This window comes from Schistocerca gregaria, chromosome 5 (genome assembly GCF_023897955.1).
Source record: "Schistocerca gregaria isolate iqSchGreg1 chromosome 5, iqSchGreg1.2, whole genome shotgun sequence".
NCBI classification, from domain to species: domain Eukaryota; kingdom Metazoa; phylum Arthropoda; class Insecta; order Orthoptera; family Acrididae; genus Schistocerca; species Schistocerca gregaria.
In genome coordinates this window covers 93,433,534-93,450,389 of record NC_064924.1, presented here as the reverse complement: position 1 = coordinate 93,450,389, position 16,856 = coordinate 93,433,534, and the positions used below count along the sequence as shown (strand labels likewise).

General features: G+C 42.4%; 1 protein-coding gene across 1 annotated transcript in view; it reads left to right on the top strand.

The window, feature by feature from the left end:
- The window catches only part of LOC126273050 (RNA 3'-terminal phosphate cyclase-like), an 80,185-nt gene that overhangs the window by 15,237 nt on the left and 48,092 nt on the right, over window positions 1-16,856 (top strand). The window contains exon 3 of the mRNA XM_049976446.1: window positions 6,703-6,832. Coding sequence (XP_049832403.1) covers window positions 6,703-6,832 — 130 coding nt within the window. The remainder of the gene's footprint in view (window positions 1-6,702; window positions 6,833-16,856) is intronic.

Here is a 16,856-nt window from a genome sequence, read left to right as displayed (position 1 = left end):
TATCACCCAATCCCTTAAACAGTCCCTTCCAAGCTGTCACTGTCCATCTTTCCCTTTCTGGATACACCTTATCGCTTTGTACTGTATACATTTCATTGCCCACACCGATGGTAAGAGCTGATCTCCTTGGTCACCTCCCACACCACTATTTGCTGGTTGGGACTTTAGTGCCCTCTGCCCGCTTTGGGGATCTCTGCATCCTTGTCGGCAAGGCTCTCTATTGATCGATCTCTTCCACGAAGTGGATCTTGTTTTCCTCAACTCTGGGGAATCTACGTTTTTGCCTCCATCTAGAATTTCTCTCATTTGGACCTTTTGGTTGGTACTGTTCAGCTAGTTCAGCGCTTTGAATGGTTCACTCTTGCTGATACACACTTGAGTGACACATTTTCCATGTGTCCTTTGATTATAGCCGCAACTGTCATCTATGCACCCAAGATGCTGGGAGTTTTCCCAAGCCGATTGGACACTTTTCGCCTCTCCAGCGACATTGGATGACCGTCACTTTCCCACCATTGACAATCAGCTCACTCGTGTTATGGAAGTTATTCTTACAGCCCCAGAACATTCAGTACCTCGTACTGCCCCGGCACACCCCCTCCCCCTCCCCTCCTTGGGGGAACGAGGTGTGCCGTGACGCAATACGCGAGTGGAGGCGTGCTCTTCAGGTTTACGCCACCATCCTGTGTAGCAGTTACGTATGCGATACCATTGCATCATCTGCGATAGCAAGAAGGCAAGCCGGGACTTCTTTACCAGCTCGTTTAACACCTTCACTCTCCCATGGTAGTTTGGAGTAGGATTCGACAGTTATCTGGCATGTCTAGTTTCTCCCCGATCTCTGGGCTCACTGTCATGCATGATACCTTAGTGGACCCAGTCGCAATTTCTAACTTATTGGGTCAACACTTTGCTGAGATTTCAAGCTCTTCAGATTACCCGCCAGCCACTCTCCTGAAGAAATAAGCAGCAGAAGTGCTTCATCTCAAAATAGCGGAAGCTATAATACTGTTTTCTCTGTGTGGGAACTCCAATACACTCTCTCTTCCTCTTGCATTTCTGCCCCAGGACCGGATTGAATCCACGTCAAAATGTTGCTGCATTTATCATACTGTAGTCTGCTTTCACCTTTATAATTGAATGTGGATTGGCAGTCACTTTCACAGATGGTGGGGAGCTATCGTCATTCCTGTTCCTAAACCTGAAAAGGACAAACATCTCCCCTGTAGCTATCGCCCCATATCTCTCTCGAGTAGTGTTTGTAAGGTTTTGGAGCATATTGTTAATTGCCTTTTAGCCTGGTGGCTGGAGACCTAAAACCTTTTAACACCTGCCCATTGCGTTTTCCGAAAGCATATTTCTGCAGTTGACCTTCTTGTTACTCTTTCCACTTATATTGTGAACAATTTTCTCAGGAAAAAGGCAGTAGCTATATTTTCTGATTTGGAGAGAGCATACTATACTTGTTGGAGGACAGTCATCCTCGGCAGACTGTTTTCTTGGGGCTTTCTAGGTCAGCTACCCCTTTTTATTCGTGAATTTAACACAACACACATTTAAGGTGCAGGTGAACACTACTCTCTCCCGTACTTTCTCTCAAGAAAACGCAATGCCCCAGGGCTCCGTGCTAACTGTTGTACCGTTTGCCGTTACCATAAATCCAATTATGGATTGTCTCCTTCCTGAAGTCTCAGGCCCCCTCTTTGTCAATGATTTTGTGATCTTCTACAGCTCTCAACGGACCAGGCTTCTTCAACAATGGCTTCAAGGATGTCTCGATTGTCTCCACTCATGGAGCTTCGAAACTTGCTTCCGCTTTTCTCCCAGTAAGACCATCTGTGTAAGTTTTTGGCGTCATACGGAGTTTCCTCCGCCTTCCCTACATGGTTGCCCGGTCAACCATCTGTTTGCAGACATCGCTAAATTCTTGGGCCTTATGTTTGACAGAAAACTGTGCTGGTCTTCGCACACTTCATATCTCACTGTCTGCGATCCCTCAACACCCTCTGTATTCTGAGTGGTACCTCCTGAGCAGTGGACAGAGTGGTCCTCCTCCTCCTCCATCACGCCTTAGTGTGCTTGAAATCGGACTATGTAATCATAGTTTACTCCTCTGCACGGCCATCTATTCTTTGGAGTCTCGACTCTGTTCACCACTATGGATTGCGTTTAGCGTCTGGAGCTTTTTACACCAGTCTCATGGAGAGCCTTTATGCTGAGACTGCTGAACCTCTGCTGTCCAGTCGGCGAGCAGTCCTTCAGAGTCTTTACGCTAGTCATCTGTCTTCCATGCCTGCTCATCTGGCCTATGCCCCTTTTTTTTATTTTTTTATTTATTTTTTTATGCCTCTTTGTATTTAGGGTATGCAGATCGCCCTTCCTCTCTACTACCACCAGGAGTCCACTTCCGTCAACTGCTACATTCTCTTTCCTTCCACTTCTCTAAAACTTTCTTGACAGCTGGAAGTTGTTTTCTCTGAAAAGGGCTCCAAATGACTGATGTCATCTCACTGACACTGATAAACGCGAGGACGCAATCGGCTGAGCGCATGTCATCTGCTAAAACGGAAGCCATATCAGGCGACATCTGTAAATGGGCATGTTGACTTTGCCTGCGGACCTGCCTTTGCCTTCTCCGTGACCTTTGTCAGCTTCCCAAGGACAGTACCCACCCCCACCCCCCCAACCCCCTCTCCTAACTCTAGTTTATCGTCGGGCATTTGCTGCTCTATGCTCACAAATAGAGTATGCCACATTCATTTACACTGACGGATCAAAAAACATCATTTGGTGTTGGGAGTGCCTATATTGTTGGAGATACCCCTAGTGGATTTTGGCTTCCCATCCAGTGTTCTGTTTTTACTGTGGAGCTTTACGCTGTTCCCCAGGCTGTCCAATACATCTGTCACCATAAGTAGCTATAGTATATTATATGCTTGGATTCACTCAGATCTCACCTCAGCCTCCAAGCTCTTTATCCTGTCCACCCTCTGGTCCACCAGATTCAGGAGTGCCTCCACTTGCTCCACTTGGGGGGCATCTCTGTAGCATTCCTCTGGATCCCTGGGCACATTGGTATCCACGGAAACGAGGCAGGTGATATAGCGGCAAAGGCTGCAATCTCTCTACCTTGGCCCGCTGTTTGCATGTTTCCCTTAGCCGATCTAGAGAGCGTTTTATGTTGTCGTGTTGCTCTTTTATGGCACGCATATTGGTCCACACTTCCTGATAATAAATTACAGGACGTGAAACCCTTTCCCTGTGCTTGGACTTCTTCCTCCCAGCCTTGTCATTGGGAGAAGGTAATTTTAACTAGACTCTGGATAGGGCACTATCTTTTTAGCCATCAACATCTTTAAGTGGTGAGCCTCCCCTGCTCTCAGCCGTGGACAGTAAGACACCTTTCACTTCAGTGCCCCTATTTTGATCCGCTACATGCCCAGTTACAGCTGTCGCCTGATATGGCTTCCCTTTTAGCAGATGACATGCGCTCAGTTGATTGCGTCCTTGGATTTATCAGTGTCAGTGAGATGACATCAGTCATTTGGAGCCCTTTTCAGGGAAAACAACTTCCCTTCAATGGCACATTTCTAAGATTTCCTGCCGTTTGTAGTTCTCTTCCGTTTTTAGTTTTGCTTCCATTGTTGCTGACTCATATTCCTGTTTTTACGCTTCACTAAGCCACAGAATGGGCACTTATGGCCATAGCTGTTTTGTGCCCTAAAACCACAACTAATAAAAAAAATTGTTATGCTGTACACTAGAGACTATGTCATTCACGGCACTGAAAAGCCTGCTGCCTCTGTTCAGGGTCCATATGTTAGCCTGTGTTCTTTTGATATCTGTATGATGTTTCCTCATACGATACAGCTATCACTATCTTAGGCTCACAAGCTATACTGTCAGGAGTAGGTCTATGTTTCATGGTTTGGGGACCCTTATTTCATGCAGTAACATTAAGCATATCAGGCAACAGCTTCCATGTGTAAATTTTCTCAGCTAGTGTTTTGGAAGTATTGAAGAATATGATACAGCCTATAAACTTTGACCATTGATTTTGGCAGCCAGTATTGTGAATGTGATGTCAGGTATAACATCACATGTATTTTAAATATTGGAATATTATGACCTCAGCAGGAATAAAAGGGATTTTGGTGTGAATGATTGTGTTACTAATCCCTTAATTTAATGATCTTTTGTAAAGTCATGTTCCAAAAAATAACATATTATTATTAATAATGAATTCATCCTATAATGAATGACATTATGTATAGACCTACAAAGACAGCTTTTAAAGCTTGCTGTTCATGTTGTATATTAACGGCCTTGCCAACAATATTGATAGTAACTTCAGACATTGCAGATGATGCAGCTATCTATAATGAAGCACTGTCTGAAAGAAGCTGCATAAATATTCAGTCAGATCTTGATAAGATTTCAAAGTGGTTCAAAGATTGGCAACTTGCATTAAATATTCAGAAACATAGAATTGTGCACCTCATAAAATGAATAATAGGAGTATCCTTTGACTATAATGTCACTGAGTCACTGTTGGAATCAGCCAACTCGTGCAAATACCTGGGTGTAACACTTTTTAGGGATATGAAATGGAAGGAGCAAGAGGTAGACTTCAGTGTATTGGTAGAATACTGGGAAGTGCAATCAGTCTGCAAAGGAGGTTGCTTACAAATTGCTCATGCGAGTAGTTCTAGTATATTGCTCAAGTTGTAGGACCCATGCCAAATAGAACTAACAGGAGACATTGAATATATACAGAGAAGGGCAGCACAATTGGTCACTGGTTTGTTTGACCCATGGGAGAGTGTCACAGAGATACTGAAGCAGCTGAACTGGTAGACTCGAGGACAGATGTAACCTATCCAGAGAAAGACTATTAACACAGTTTCAAGAATCAGCTTTAAATTGTGAACCTAGGAATATACAACAACCCCCTATGTATTGCTCACATATGAATTGTGAGAATAAAATTAGACTAATTACAGCATGTGCAAAGGCCTTCAAACTATCATTCTTCCCATTTTCTGTATGTGAATGGAAGGGCAAGCAACCCTAGTAACTGGTAAATGGGAATTATGCTCTGCCATGCACTTCATGGTGGTTTTACACAGTACAGATGTAGCTGTTGATTAAAGAAATATGGAGAGGTGCTCTTTCCACACACTGGTTGAGGAGCACAATTCGGAACTAAGAATTAAGTGGAGATTTAGCAATTGCTCCTGGGAGAGAGCGGCTAACGCCAATTGCACCAAAAATTGTTGAAGTTACTGTTGCCATGGCTGAGAATACTGGTCACAAGTATGGTCGTAGAGTAGTGCATGGGCTTTGTCACAACAGCTGGAACAATCCATGGTTCACTGTTAGAAAAGTGCTGCAAACAATTGTGAAATGGTGTTAGTGCTGTTCCAGGCTGTTGTTGATGCTGTTGGTTGTCACATTGAGCAGTGCTTGTAATGTGGAATTTAAATATGGTATAGAGCTGTTATCCTCTCATGTGGAAATTAAAATGTTTCTTTGAATGGTTTATTCGTCATTTCTCTTCCGCGTGCCCCTTCAAATGTTTCCACAAAGTTTAATTGTCCTCCTATCACACTTTTTTCATGGGGCCCTATCAAGTAGCGAAAGTTTCATTATAACCACCAGGTAGTTCAAAATTGGTCAAAGCTATTGCCTTAGTCACAGGAGTGTAAGAAACTAGCTTACTATTCTTCTTCACAGCTCCATTAACTTTATCAATAAACTTCACTCAATATACGGCTGTGCCTGGGTCATGTGTTAGGTTAATTCAGTGATCTGGCATGTTTTGGTATTGAACATGTAGGTATTTAAGTTTCAACTTAAAGATTACCAATCAAACACTGCCAAATGTTCTCGCCACCCGCAGCAATAGATCCGCCCATCAACCCTGAAATGAGAGGATTTAAAGTGTCTGGATAAGCTTTACTTGTTTTACAGGCTAACTTCCAACATCTGGAAACCTCAGTGATTTTTAGCATCAGGTACTGCCACTCTACCAGATACTGTTTTGTGGTGGTTGCATGTAAAAGGTCATCCAAGGAAAAATATTTATGTGATTAACTTTCACAACATTGAAATGACACTTAAATCGACACCCCAGCTGGAAACAGGCATTGATATACGTAATTGGGAACATTTTGAAAATGTGTGCCCTGAACGGGACTCGAACCCAGGATCACCTGCGTACATGGCAGACGGTCTATCTGAGCCACTGAGGGTACAGAGGATAGTGCGCCTGCAGGGACTTATACCTTGCATGCTCCCCACGAGATCCACATTCCCAACATGTCCACACCACTACATTCGTAGTGGGCCTAATAGATGTTTGCCCATCACACTCTTTACACATGGCAGGTTAATCTACCATGTCCCGTACAAGTTGGGGCATAGTGTGAAGTTCAGTGGCTGGGGCATACATTTTCAACATGTCCCCAATGATATAAATTAACGTCTGTTTGCATCTAAGGTGTCAAATTAATCATCATTTCATTCTAGAGAAGCTGCACAGTCATTAATGGTATCTGTTTTTACAGGAACAGATACTACCTCCACATATAGTTTCACAACATTAGATGTATGCACAATTGCAGACTTTTACTTGGCAGGTGTTGTCACTGTACAGACCAAATATTTATTCAATTTACTAATCTTCTTTTTTTTCTACAGGTCTTGAATTGGTGCAGAAATTGAGTGGAGGTCAGCTTGTGGGAGCTGAAATGGGTTCTACAGAAGTCACATTTTTTCCAGGAGACAGACGAGGAGGAGGAGAATTTAGTGCTGACACCCAGACAGCTGGGTATGAAAAATTATTGCTGTTAAAATAAGTGCCTTTTCTTCTTCTTCTTCTTCTTCTATCAACCAGTAGATGTTACTGTTTGTTGTGACTTCATATGTGCATTCAGACTCTTCCAGTTTGTTGCCAAAACGTTTCTTCTTCCCCCTGGGTGGTTCTTTCAGGTAACCTTTAATTTGATACCCTCTACATATCTGCCCTCTTAAAGTGTAACAAATAATAAATCTGTTAACAATTAGTGAATGAAATGACAGTTTTGGTGTTTATTAAGTAATGAAGGTGAAATAAATATCCCAAGATACAGTCCTTATTACTGGCGTCAGTTTCATAAAAAGGAGAAAGGAGATGTGGCAGATGAAGATTATTAAGTTTAAAAAGAGGAATCGGATAAGATATGTGATCATAATACTTGCATGACTACTTCTGAGACTACTGTCATAGTGATATGGACATCTGCAGCAATACAGAGTGCATCCTATAGTTTAGTTAACAAAGGAAAATTATGGGGAAAAAATCGTGTAGTTGCAAATTTTTGCATGGTGCTAGGAGGGAGTGTTGAGAACAGTGCACTAAAAATCCTGAGCGGTAGGGTGTGAGCTTGGGATGTGGGGGTGTTTGAAGGTCACTTTTGTGTGGTGCTTTTTCTTGTTGCAGGGGATGTGAAAAAAATGAAGATGATTAAAAATATTGTTGTAACCTTGTAAAACTAATGTTCATCTTCAAATGAAGCGGGTTAAAACCAAATGTTAAATGTGTGTAGCACATCTAAGTGCAGTAGAGATGTATTAAGGGATAATTTGTGTTGGGGGGGGGGGGGGGGGGGAGGGGGTGATAAGTGGAGTAGAAGCACGAGAGAAGGTAGATCTCCAGATTGTGCTAATGCATTTCGCCCCCTTCATATGTCTGCAAACCAAAGGTTGAGCAGGTAATGCCCCACTCTGTCTAGCTCACTGTGTCACAAAAAGCTACTACAATGTGTTTCACAAAGTCATACCAAACCTCCACACTGCTCCTTAAGCACTGACGATGCAGTGCACAGACATGGTGGGGTGTATATTTCCTACAAAATGCATTAAAACTGCAAAGAGTGCAGTTATTTACTGATAATACTAAAACCGATCGACAGCACCTGTATAAATCTCTGCACTCTGTTGTACAGTGCCAGAGGAAAAACAGATTCTTAGTCAGCCTGTGTGGGATCTGTAGTGTTCTTCTAGGAGAGTCAGCTTCCCCCACTATGGATGCTGCTCTATTTTCAGTTGACAGACTAAACCACCCTAACATTTCCTGTCCAGTTCTTTTATATGGGTACACAAGATAATGTCACTGAGCTCGTGTTTAGATTACTTTTCATCAGGTGTTGAGCAACCTTCTGTGTAAAATTCATTCCTGTAAACAGTGGCTGAGAAGTGTTTAAATTATAAATGTTATGTTGTCAGATGACCTACATAATGTTTGTGGAAAAAAGGATTGGATTGGTGAATGTGACACCTTACTGCTGCTTATCATTGACAGTGTATTGAAAACACGTGCAATTGTCTTTTATTCATATGGTGGTCATTTAATGAAAGACCAGAAAGTTACTGCACTTCTTCCACCATTAGTTGTTAATGGTAGGCTGTGTAAATCTTCTCTATTCAAGAATTGCTATCACTTGTAGAGATGTCTGCACTGAGTGGTGCCACTTATCTGACATCCATAGTACATCTTCAAGCATGGGTGTGAATGTGCCTTCTGGAACGGGACTGATCATGTTAGTCAAGAAGAGTAATCGGCTGTAAACCATTGCTCAACTTAGGCTGAAATACCTGAAGTTCTGTAACACATAGGTGACTTGTTGGAGAGTAAGACAATTTAAGCATCTTCAGTTGCTGGGTGAGCTGACACTGGGGTTATGCATTTGGCACCCATAATGCTGTCAAAAGTATTCCATCCAGTGATAGTGGAGACAATTAAATCACCATTGTCGAATACGTATTGATAGTGTGCTCCAATTGGGACAGGCACTTCAGTGTGGTACAGTTGACAGCTCTGTCTGTCTGGTATTGTTTACATAATAGCTCTCTAATCAAATGCAAATATGTGTTTTAATCAACTGAAAATAACTCTACATGACTACGAGCTCAATGAAGTAATTTTGTCTACTCACATAAGATAACTGGACAGAAAATGTTGGAGATGTATAGTCTGTCTGTAAGCTGAAAACTGAGCTGCACTCAAAGTGGGGAAAGTAGCCTTTCTGGAAGAACCCTACAGTTATCTTACAGGATAACCGAGAATAAATTTGTCCTCTGGCAGTGTAGGACAGTGTGCAGAAATTTATGTTGATTTTGTCCTTGTGTGTTTTTGAGTTAGTGTTATTAGTAACTCACGTCTGCATTCCCTGTAGTGTTAACACATTTTGTGGAACATAACTGTCCTCAGATATAATTGTGTCACCAGTGATTCATAGTGCAGGATCTGGAGGGTTGGTGTAACTTTGTGAGGCACCCTGTTGCTGCTTGTTGTGATGTAGTGGGTAATCATCTGCAATCCTCAGTTTGGAGAAATATGAAGGAAGGAACTTTGTGAACACAATCCTTCCCTCACATTTAAATCCCCCCCCCCTCCCCCGCTGCCCCTCCTCTCCATGTTACCACCTTGGAACACAGTTTATCACTTAATATGGCTCTGTTGAATATTTGTTTTGAACCCACATCTTTCAGAGACAAACAAACATGTCATATGATTAAAACAATTTTTAATAAGTGATTCTTCCATCCCTGGCAGTGTGGAAACTATTACCCCTAGAGAAAAAAATGAATAAAACCTTTTGGAAGGGAATTTCGTTTTGCACTGGAGAATATTTTCATTGTGAGCTGCAGTTTTTGACTTACTCTAGAAAAACGTATAAAAGTGACCTTCAAACACCCCTGCCACACAATGTGCACACTCGTTCTGGTCGGGGCTTAGTATGTTGTTCATGGCACTTCTTCCTAGCACTGTGCAAAAATTTGTGACTACACGATTTTTCCCCTACTAGGCCTTTTTTGGTCTTCATTGACTGCCCCCCCCCACCCCCACCCCCAGGTGAGCAAAAAAAGTGACTGTCAGTAAGCTTATATATGAGCTTAAATCTGCCTGACTTTTAATGTTATGTACATTTTGCAGGATATATGCGGGAGAAAGTAAGAAGTTGTTAAAAAATTATTGGAACAGTGTCTCAGAATTTTAACAGTTAACCTTGCCTTCTGTTGTGACGTCTGTCATTGAAGCTAGATGAACAATGCTATAACACTTTCACATTTACATACAAACCTATTATAATCTGTAGCTGTTCTTGGTATATTCTCAAGCTCCTCTGTTAATCTGCCTCAATAAGGGTTCCAAACTGCCAGCAACACTCAAGAATGAGCTGAACAAAGTTTTTGTAAGCTACCTCCTTTGTGGATGGCTTAAACCTCCTTGGGGTCTTTCCAATGACACTCTACCTGCTATCAGCCTTTCCTAGAACTAAATTAAAAGGAAGGTCAGCATTGGCCATAATATTGATGTTTTATTGATAGCAAAATCAATTTTCAATCACATAGTGATCATCTTCAGTGCTGGAAGTTAAAAATTTCGCATAGTGATCAGTGAATAAAAATGAAAAACCATAACTACACCCGAGTATAAACTAACTGTTGGAAAGAACATATCTGTGTGTACAAATTAAACTCGGACACTGGTATCAAGTCATCAGTGACAAAGACTGAGAAGCGATCATAATAACTGAAGCCGCTGTTTACATTCACCCATACAGCAGACCTCGGTGTGACAGGGTCTTGGAACGCCCTCTATGTGGCATGTGTCACATGAAGACTTAACAATTCTGTATTTGCCAAGAGATTACCACAAAATACCAATGTGCACTTGCAAATCATTAATTGAATATTTCAGTTCTAAAATTGTACATTAAAAATGCATAGCAAGAAAGACGGGGGGAAATGCACATCTTGCCAACATACGCTGGCGTGTTATTTTCAAACAGCTTAAAAAACATGTCAGAATAAAAATCAACAGGTGAAGTTATATGGTGTCATATTACAGGACTATAAAAGAAGAAAAATAATGACATGACATCAAATATAACAGAATTTGCTGTAACACAGTAACCATCTGGTGTAGGGAGTCAGAGATATAAAGTTCTTAATTTATGTAAAATATTACATTGAAACCAAGAAGTCAAATACGTAAATGTAATTATGCAAAGTATGTCACAATATATCAGGTCAAAATGCCATGAAACTTGTTACATGCTATAAAATAAATTTTAAGGGTGCAGACTAACAATTTTTTGTTGTATTTAACGATGTGATGAAACACACGTCTCATTTATCCCCTTTGGACATGTGAACACTTTATATAAATTAAAAACTCATCGTAATTATGAAATCAGAATGTTTTAAAAGCACATTGTGACATACATTGTATAATTACATTCATGTATTTGACTCCTTGGTTTCAATGTAATATTTTATGTAAATTAAAAACTTTATATCTTTGACTCCCTATGCCAGATGGGGGAGTAAAAAACTTCAAGCAATTCCTCTTCAGCTTAACACATTTATGGCATCTTTGTTCCAGTTTCTTTATTCCATCTAAAAAAAAAAAAAAAAATCAGCTGTGCAGGAAATTGCTCGTCCATATCCTTACTGGCTTTCTCAGTGATCAGAAGTCATCTGCCCTTGAGATGTGTCTTGAGGTTTGCAAATCTGAGCGGGCTAGATCAGATGAGTGGGGTGGATGTTTGAAGATGTCAAAGTGAAGATCTACCAATTTTTGCTGTGTGATTCCCCACCTCGCCAGGAGGGGCATTGTCTTGTGGGAATGAGTTTCCTTCTCTCAGTATTCATTGAAGTTCAGATACCAATTGCTGCTTCAGTTTGTCGAAGTGCAACATATTACTTTGTCATGATGGTTTCACCACGTTATACGTAGTCAGTAAGTAATACTCCATCTTTATACCAAAAGACTGGCCACTCGTGGATCTGTGGCAATGAACAAGTCGATAGATTGGCTAGGATGGGGGGCAACAACTCAATTTATTGGGTCGGAACGTGTCTTGACTATCACTAAGGCTATGATCAAATTAGAACTACGTAACTGGCTTAGGAAACAGTACGTAAGATATTGGGCCAAGGCCCATAAACAAAAACATGGTAAGGTAATTATGCCCAAGCCATGTTTTAAAAGAAGCTCTGTAATCCTGGGATTGAACAGGAAAGAGATCAAACTCATGACTGGACTGATGACCGGCCATGGGAACTTCAAAAAACACCTACACACAATGCGTATAATGGAAGAGGACTCTAAATGTAGGATGATGAGGGTGAAGAAACTGCATCACACCTAATCTTTGAATGCATGGCATTGGAGAGTAAAAGATACAGAATCTTCGGGACAACTAGACCTGAAGAAATTGTGTCTAACAAAAAACTGGTAGAGGGACTCCTTGAACTATTTGGGGCACTGGTTGGCTTTACTAGATATACAGGAAGTGATACCGCACAATAAACCTAGTTTCGGTGTGGGCGGTGGCGGGTTAGACCTAAGCTGTCTTAGCTGTCCTGCTAAAATCAAATAAAAAATCAAATCAATACCAAAAGACAGATATAAACAACTCATCTGCCAATCATTTTGTTTTTGAATGTCTTTGAATGTGGAGAACCACTGTGTCTTCGTTCTTCTGACTCTGAATTATAAGTGTATATCCATTTTCATTTACAGTGATGAAGCTATTAAAAAATCCCACAGGATTCTGGTGAAATTGGACCAAATGGACTGTGAAGCAAACACTTTTGTTTTGCATCAAGACATTAGAATGCATTTGGCTGAGAGCTTTCTCATGCCCAAAATATCATGAGTAATGATGCACGTGTTCTCAGGACATCCGTAGTGTCTTGCTCACTAGCAGTTATCCTCTGATCATCCAGGATCATGGAATGAACATCATCTGCAGTTTCCAGAACTGTGACTTGAGTTGGCCTTCCAGGAAACTCATCATCTTCATTGCTGAAATGCTCTATTTTAAATGCAGCAATCCAATTATTGATTGTGGAGTAGGAAGGGCCATTACCACCCTATGTACCAGACACATTACCATAACCCCTCCATGGGGTCCACAACTCCCTTGCGGATACATGTGTGGCAAGCACGGGAGCCCGAGCTAGTGCAGCTCTCTTTCCTTTCTGGGCTGCATACCTCCCCTTTCCACATCCCTTCCTGTCCCCGATCATCCACCCCCATCCCCCCACCCCTTCCCTTACCCCTCACCCTCTTTGCGAGTATGTTTTGCACCTACATCTGGAGAGGGACACATGTGAATGAATGACATGGTTTTTCTTTTACCTCTATAATGGAACGTCTCTATCCTTACTTTGTCCTTCTCTTTTCCTAGATTCTTCTCTTTACCTTCTCCACTGTGGTGTTTGAGAATTATTCTCTTCTTTCCTTTTATTTGCTCCTCCCTTTCTCTTTCTTTCCTCCCTGAGCATGTCTGAAGGCCAACTAATGCGTTCCCATGCGTAGCTGGTGACAGGGTAATGCGTAATTCCCCACTCCAGGTAGACAAGCAGGACACATACATACCCCTGGTAAAGTCCAGGCCCAGGGAGGGGTGATTTCCCAAGCTGGTACCTTCTGAACATGTCGATTGGTCCCTGGTCCCTCCCTGTTTTTCGGGAGGTGTGACTTGAGGTGTAGACAGTCACCTAAGGCGGGAGTGCCCTCGGAGAGGAGCACATCATCAGAGACTCCGATAATCATGGGGGATACTTTTGCAATGGTTTCTTCTATTTCTACAACTTCTGCCCACAATAGAAACCTAGACTAGTCTCAACCACAGAACATTCTACAGTCAGTGCCAGAGTTCCTAGTTGTTTCTCGGTGTGACGAAGGTCAAAACTTCTCAACAGTAAACCCTTTCATTATGCAGAAAGGTGTCGACACAATTGCAGGTCCTGTAAAGTCATGTTCCTGGTTACAAAATGGCACCTTGTTGTTAGAAACAGACAGTGCCCTCCAGGCATACAAATTGCTTTGAACTACACTGCTACACACCTTTGCTGTTCGTAAGTTGTTCGACAGTAGAAAACCCACTGTGCTCTCAGTGGGTTAGTATAGCACTGTCCTCACCTCTCTTTGACCTACTAAGACGGTAGCCATGCAGAATTGCGATCTCTCCTTTTTTGCCACGGTCGTCTGATTGGCCAGTCCAAAGATGGTCCCTTCCATGTCCTCACTATCACCCACTCACTTTAAGGCTCAACATTCAGTAGTAGCCACTAAATCATTGCCCCCAAAATGAGACTTCCAAAAAAGTGCCTACTCTTGAAGATTTTTTACGTGCACAGATCTCATAACTGTCCACTCCTACTTCATCTTAATGTCCTGCTTCCAAGAAAGCTGATTAGAACAACAGTTCTTCTCCTTCTCCACCACCGCGTGTCTCTTCTCCAGCACCATCCAGTGGTAGCTGCCCTCAGCCGCCACCCGCATTGCCGAGACTCACTATTGGCGGCCGATCAACCAGCTGATCACTGCTGGCAGGAACTGCCCCGGAACAACCTATGGACAAGGATATTCTGCCTGTGGCTGAATGCCTTTCCACACCGTCGGAAACCGGCTCTCAGCGGTCACTACGTTGACGACACCGGTGGTGAGATTTTCCTTTTTTTTTTTTTTTCCATCCTGTGTCAATTATCCATTGCAATATCAGTGGAATTAATTCCAATTGGGATGAACTGTTGATCCTCTTATGATCCTACTCCCCCGTCTTCTGTCTTCAGGAAACAAAGGTACATCCCCAAGATCGCTTTGTCTTCCCTCATTTCGAGTCAGTCAGGTTTCATCTCCCCTCTGTTATTTGCATTCCAGCACACAAGGGACTAATTATTCTCCTCCATGATACTCTTCCTTATCACCCAACCCACTTAAGCTGTTCCTTCAAAGCTGTCACTGTATGTCTCTCCCTTTCTGGATCCACCTTCTCTCTTTGTACCCTATACATTCCTTCGTCCACACCTTCATCTCCTTTGTCATCTTCCAGCCCCCTATTTGCTGGTTGGGGAATTCAACACCCACCAACCGCTTTGGGGATCTCCTGTCAGAGGGGCTCCCTATTGATTGACCTCTTCCACCAATTGGATTTTGATTGCCTCCGTAGTGGGGAACCTACATTTTTGTCTGCCTCCACATCAATGTACTCCCATTTGGACCTTTTGATTGACAATGTTCAGCTAGCTCGATGCTTTTGAAAGGTTCGCTCTTGATGATACACATTCGAGTGACCATTTTCCATGTGTCCTTCGATTACAGCCACAAGTGCCATCAATGTGCCCAAGACGTTGGAAGTTTTCTCAAGCCAATTGGACACTTTTCTCCTCTCTGGCAACATTTGATGACAATCAGTTTGCTAGCATCAACAATGAGGCCACTCATGTTATGAAAGTTATTCTTACATCAGCAGAATGTTCATTTCTCTGTACCTTCCCTTTGTTATGGCGCCACTAAGTTCCTTGCTGGAACGAGGTGTGCTGTGACACAATATGTGAGTGGAGATGTGCTCTTCGTGTTTTCCGCTGCCATCCTACATTGGCCAACTGTATCCGCTATAAGCAGTTACATGCGCGATGCCGTCACATCATACACCATAACAAGAATGCAAGCTGGGATTTCTTTACCAGCTCCTTTAATACCTTCACTTATCAGTTGTTTGGAGTCTACTTCGACGGCTATCTGGCATGTTCAGTTTGGACTAACTGTCATGCAGGACACCTTAGTGGACCCAGTTGCAATCTCTCTCTCATTGGGTTGACACTTTGCTGAGTTTTTGAGCCTTTCTCCCAAAGCAGCAGGTAGCGGAAGAGCGACATTTTGCATTTTCATCTCAAAATTGCAAAAGTTATAATGCTTTTTTCTTTTAATGCAGCACCTTAGACATGCAGTCTCCTCCTCTCACTCTCTGCTCTGGGACCATGGTAGCCATGTCCAAACATTGCTGCATCAATTATACCATAGTCTGTGCTACCTCCTTCGCCTTTATAACCGACTTTGGGTCGACAGTACCTTTCCCAGAATATAGCAGGAAGCTATCGTCATTCCTGTTCTGAAACCTGGAAAAGCTATTGCCCAATCTCTCTCACAAGTAGTGTTTGTAAAGTTTTGGAGCGTATGGTAAATTTCCTTTGAGGCTGGTGGCTGGAGTCTCGAAATCTTTTAACAATTGCCCAATACGGTTTCCGAAAGCATCATTCCACTTTGACCATCTTGTTGCTCTCTCCACTTACATCATGAACAACTTACTCAGGAATTGCCAAGTGGTAGAAATATTTTTTGGTCTAGAGATGGCACGTGATACATGTTGGAGGACAGGCATATTCTCTTGGGGCTTTCTAAGTCGGCTACCCCTTTTCATCCATGAATTTATGACGGAGGGCACATTTAAGGTGCAGGTGAACATTTCTCTCTCTGGTATCTTCTCCCAAGAAAACGGGATGCCCCAGGGCTCCTTGCTGAATGTTGTGCTGTTTGCCACCACCATAAATCCAATTATGGATTGTCTCCTTCCCAATGTCTCGGGCTCCCTCTTTGTCAGCGATTCTGCATCTAATACAGCTCTCAATGGACCAGACTTCTCGAATGACGTCTTCCAGGATGTGTCTATCACCTCCACTCATGGAGCTTCGAAACCAGCTTCAGGTTATCTCCCAGTAAGATTGTCTGTGTCAGTTTTTGGCATCGTACAGAGTTTTATCCACGTTCCCTACATCTAGGCGCACTTGCCCTTCCATTCGCAGATGTTGCCAAATTCTAGGAATTTAAGTTTGACAGAAAACTGTGCTGGTCTTCTCACATTTCATATCTTTCAGCTCGCTGTCAGCGATCCCTCAACACCTTCGGTTTTCTGAGTGGTATCTCCTTAGGAGTGGACAGAGTGGTTCTCCATCTCCTATATCATGCCTTAGTGCACTCGAAATTGGACTCTGGAAGCATAGTTCACTCCTCT